The sequence below is a fragment of the Elephantulus edwardii genome, unplaced genomic scaffold (assembly GCF_000299155.1).
Source record: "Elephantulus edwardii isolate Elephantulus edwardi_28Jun2011 unplaced genomic scaffold, EleEdw1.0 scaffold00018, whole genome shotgun sequence".
Classification (NCBI taxonomy): Eukaryota; Metazoa; Chordata; class Mammalia; order Macroscelidea; family Macroscelididae; genus Elephantulus; species Elephantulus edwardii.
Genome location: NW_006399768.1, coordinates 21,749,913 through 21,755,092, shown reverse-complemented (window position 1 = coordinate 21,755,092; position 5,180 = coordinate 21,749,913). Strand labels below are relative to the sequence as shown.

The following is a 5,180-nucleotide window of genomic DNA, read 5'->3' as shown; positions in this document are numbered from 1 at the left end:
CGTTTATATCTTAAAAAATGCTTACAACATCTCATAAAAATAGTTCCAGGCAATTATTTCTTTTTTTCTTTAACAGACATGTTTAACATTATGGGCAACATTCAGAAAGTTTCACAGACATTCAAATACTGTGGTCCCCTTTTTTGAAGTGGAGATTTATTCAAGCTTTTTTTGGTAGAAAAAAGAAAACCAAACCAAAAAAATACATGGGAGACAACTTAATTTTCAGCAAATTGAAAGTAGTACAAAAGTTTTAAGACTCTACAGAACTACACACCGTACCTATTATTTCATTAAAAATAGAAGATAGGATTTTTTTTAGCAAATAAAAAGTATCATGGTATGCTGTTAATGCATACCTTTTAATGCATACGGTTGTTTGTAAATTATTTACAACTTCTACTCTGTGAAGAGAACTAGAATGCAAATTTTCTGCAAAACTGGAAAAAAGTAATACAAAATTTGTGAAAGCCTGTATCATATTGTACAAAAACTTAAGCCAGTTTTTCTCATCAAATACTAGACATTTTATGCAGTGAGTTTTTGGGACACTTTATGGTAATTCTTGAGGATATTTTAATGCTGGTAGTAAGTTTACTGGCCTTGGCTCTTCATCAAGGAGCACTAGATCTTCTATTTCACTGCCTCTGTATTTTCTTTTACATATTTTTACCACCACTTTTTTCTTGAGAAATACCTTCAGTGCTTCTCTTGATGCTACTGCTTTTGCATTTTCTTCACTTTTTCCACAGCCAGTGCCCAAATACACAGACTTGCACCTTAATTCACAAACAATATTTTCTTGAGAGCTCTTATTTTGAGGCAGATCTGCCAGTTCTTTTAGTGGGACAAAGAAGACATCTAGTGTTGCTTTAAGAGCCTCAATAGCTGCATTTAGAAGCTCTCCGTGATTCATATTGAGACTAAAGCCACCAACAGCTACCAACTTCCATGCTACAGTTTTATACAGTCTATTGAAAAAAGGTTGCTTCTGTTTCACATCTTCATTGGTTAACTTACAACAAGAGAATCTAACAGCACTCTCACTTGACTGTGAAGTACTTTTGGAAGGCAACTGTGCTGTGCTACTCTTGGAAGCCAGCTGGGACACACTTGCTAAAGAAGTGCTTTTAGAAACCAGAGAGCCACTGGTCTGGAAGCTGCTCTTGGAAGCCAACAATGATGCAGCTACCTGAGAAGTGCTTTTGGAAGTCAGCAGCGATATATTTGTTGATGGGCTACTCTTGGGAGGTTGCAAGGATGTGGCTGATGATGAACTGTTTTTAGAAACTGATGATGAAACACTTGATTCTGAACTAGGTTTAGACACTAATCCACTTGACGCTGTCTCTGAACTAAGTTTAGAAGATAAAAGTGGTAACTCTATTTCTGAGCTTCCTGAGGAGCCCAACAAGGGCACTTGAATCTCTGAGCTGCTTTGAGAATCTGAGACTGTGGAGCCTTCCAACATACTCTTTTTAGGTGAGCCACTTTGTTGTCGTGAATCGCTGGATTGGGTCACGTGACTATTCATATTTGATTTCAACAAAGAGGAAACAAATGGTGCAGAACCATGCTTTTCTGAAGCTTCAGATTCAGTAGTTTTCCCAGCACCTGTCATTGGTACTTGAGAGGAAATGCTGCTGTTGCTTTGGCTGGAACTAGGCTGATCGCCATCACTTGTTGTGTTCTTCTCATTCAAAGGGCTGCCAGAGCTCCTACCTGAGTTCTCACCACTTTCAGATTTGGATAACCCTGCACATGCTGAACTGTTTTCCTGCTGAGCAGTTGTGTGGTCTGTTTTTGCAGAAATTTTTGCTTGGTCTTGCTCAATAGCAAAATTATTTTTTCCTTCTATGCTCCGTTTTTTTGATGGTTCTTCTATCCCTTCTAAAAAGAAGAAAAACAGATAAGGTCACTTCATCTACCTAACAGACACCAACTAAAAATTTATATGAAAATAAATTTCAGAGATTAAGGTATTTCAGAACTAGTGATTTCTTTAAAAAGCATGGAAACAATTTCTAAAACTGTTGAATAGCATCATTAATTTCTAAAATTAAAAAAAATTAACGAGAGACAATTATTTGGCATTTCAAAATCTAATGTATACAAGCCATCAAAATCAGAGCTTTCAAAAACATTTTAGATTTAACATTCCAATATGATTAATAACACATTAATTCTGACATGTTAAGCATTAGTAATAACAATAAAGCCAAATTATATAGCATTTAAGTTCTAAACTCCTATGTATGTTCACATCTATGATCTGCTAACCATTGCTACTCGATATCCCTCTTTTCTTCACCTTGGCAACCAGTTCATCTCTTGTTGTATGGATTGGAGCATCTGTCACTTTGATGCCTTCAGCCATACTAAGTATTTTATCCATAACTTTTTGAGGGTACCTGAAAACAAAAAGGGGGAAAGTTCAATTAATGTTTAAAAGACGTGGGCCTGCCCCCAGTTAAAGACTTCTGTGCAAAACAGGCCACACAAACTATTTCCTGGTCTTACTCAAGATAGCGTACTAACTGCCAGGAACTTTGTTACTTCCCACAACTCAAATGACCTACGGGTCTGAGAGGCAGCGTCTGGTCTATTGTTGTTATTATGTACCATCGAGTCCAGCGAGTCAATGCGACTCCGTGTACACAACAGCTCTGCAGCCTGGTCTATCCTGAGCCAACCTTACTGTCACTGACACACCTGCCCCCATGACCCCTGTCACTGAGTCAATCGAGGGTCTGCCTCTCTTGCGCTGTCCCTCTCCAAGGACTGGTCACTCCTCGGAACATACCCAAAGTACGTGAGCCGGGGCTTCAAGATCCTTGCCTCCAAAGAGCAGCCAGGTTTCACCCTCTCCAGGGCGAACCTGGGTCTACCTTTACCAGCCTTTAAATCTACAAGAGGGTTTGTCAACTCGAGGCCAACAACTTCGGCATTCCCACACACACACACACACGCAGGGAGCCCACGGTGTCGTTAATCCTGCCGGCTAAGCCTGTCGCGGAGACGCCCTTCTCGCCCTTAGAGGGCAGCCGGACCCGTGAACTCCCGCCTTTCCCAGACCCTGCACTCCCCACTGAGACCTGGTTTTCGCACCGAATGGCGGAAGACAAAATGGGGGAGCGCTGGCTCGAGTCGCTTTCTCACTCACCGGCACCCGAGGAAGATGTGGTTTGCCCAGGCCATGGAGAAGGAGACGAGCTGCTGCAGCTGCCGACTGCGAGTCCCGCTCTCGGCGTCAGCAGCTCCCTCCGTGTTAGCGGAGCCAACGCCGCCAGCGGGGGCGAGGTCCCCGGCGTTGCGGAGCAGAAACTCCCGGCGGTGGCGCCACTGTTTGTCCGTCTCGCCTTCGGAGCGCAATGTCTCCACCCAAGAAGCCACCCGCGGGTTCTGGCTCAGGTACTCCGACACGTCGTGCGCCATGTTGGGCCTGCAGGTCGCGGAGGCCGCGAGCAGACGCTAAGCCGGGAAAGAGGCAGGGGACACCCGGGTGTGAGGTTGTGTCACCGCAGCGAGCCCAGGGGCCCGGTGAGTACGCCCCGCGGGAGGTCCAAACAACAGAGCTCCGAGCCGCGAACCGCCCACTTCCGCCCGCCGCCAGCTTCTCCCCTTTTATAACCTCGCCGCTAAGCGCCCGTGGATTCTTCCGGCGCGAGCCGCTTTTCCCAGGACGCTTTGCGGCGTCCCAGCCGCCGTGAGGCTGCGTCTGTGATAGCCACGGGAGGGGGACAAGAGGGGGCGGGACCGCCGCGCTGCGGGAAGGGGAGGGATGGAGGGGGACGGCCGGCGGGAGGGAGAGGCGGGGGCCCGGCTGGGGCTCGGCGCCGCCCGCCGCGCGACGGAGGGCCTCAAGCGGGGATACCGGGGGGAGCCCTGGCGCTCAGCGGAAACCCCAGCGTTCCAGCGTCGCTTTGTGACGCCGAACACGCCCGGCCAGCTTCCTCTTCTGTCCGGATCCTCCGCGGCGAGAAAGTCTGAGCCGAGGCGGCGAGGGGAGCTGGGTCTCCCAGGGCAGGAGGCGGGCAGCTGGCTTCTGTTTTGCTGTAGGCTCGCTTCCGTTCTGATAGACTTCGAGGCGCTCTATTGTTTGTTTTGTTTGGTCAGGAATTTTTAAAAAGACACACACACCCCCTAAACCAACTAATACTTTTTAGCGTTGTTTTGATGTAAACCAGTAAAGCAGATGTTCTTAGAAAAGATCTAGCGATGCGGATGGGGCATATTAACGAAATAATAAATGTAAGCACTTAACCCAGTTCAATGTTGCCTGGTGGAGTCTGATCTTTGAAGATAGTCTTTGACGCCTCAGGGCTTGGTTTTGATTAGCGCACTCTCTTAGGTCAATCCCAGCAATTTCTGGTCCCCCGGCTGTCTTATTTAATTAGTAACAGTTCTGCACCTACCAAGCTTTGTCTCCATAGGTTCCCTGAACAAACGAACTTCCACCTAGACAAACAGCTTGGAGGTGGTGTGAAAACGTGACCTATTTCTTCCACTGTGTAGAAATAGAATCCCTCTTTAGAGCTATTTTTTTTTTTTTACTCTAAAATTATCCAGATTTTCAGGTTATATTTTTATTGTCAGTTTCCAGTTTTAGGTATGCATTATACGCTATATTAAATGATCATATAATGGTCAATTACAAAATTACATGGTCTTTTCAAGAAATCATTTGGGACTGACATAAATTGCTTGAATCAGAGGAATTGCTGCTGTTATGTGCCACTGTACAGGAGTCAGCGACCCTGTAAACAACAGATAGGAACCTTGGCCTGTCCTGTGCCATCCTCATGATCGCTGAAGTAGTTGAGCCCATGCTTTGTAAATCCATCTTAAGGATCTTTTACTGACCTACCTTTCCATGTATGCCATCTCTCTCCAAGGAATAGCCTTGCCCAACAACGTGCCCAAAGTATATGAGATGGAACTTTGTCATCCTTTCCTCCAAAGAGCACACCTGCTGCACCTTCTCCTAGACATGGCCGTGCTTTTGGCAGTCCATGGGATATTCAACACTGTTCTACAACTCCACAACTCAAAAGGCATCGATTCATCTTTTGTCGTTCTTTTTCATTGTCCAGCTCTCAGGTGCATGGCAAGTGATTGAAAATTCCACGGCCCAAATCAAGCACACCTTAGTCATCAAACTGATATCATTGCTCTTGAGT

At 45.6% G+C, this 5,180-nt stretch overlaps 1 protein-coding gene across 1 annotated transcript; it reads right to left on the bottom strand.

Moving 5' to 3' along the window:
* Positions 1 to 553: 553 nt before the first annotated feature.
* Positions 554 to 3,435, bottom strand: CDKN2AIP (CDKN2A interacting protein). The gene is made up of 3 exons (XM_006882276.1): positions 3,164 to 3,435; positions 2,281 to 2,411; positions 554 to 1,890 (listed from the first exon to the last, which is right to left on the bottom strand). The coding sequence occupies exons 1-3, from the start codon at positions 3,433 to 3,435 to the stop codon at positions 554 to 556; spliced, it is 1,740 nt and encodes a 579-aa protein (XP_006882338.1).
* Between the last annotated feature and the right edge of the window lie 1,745 nt (positions 3,436 to 5,180).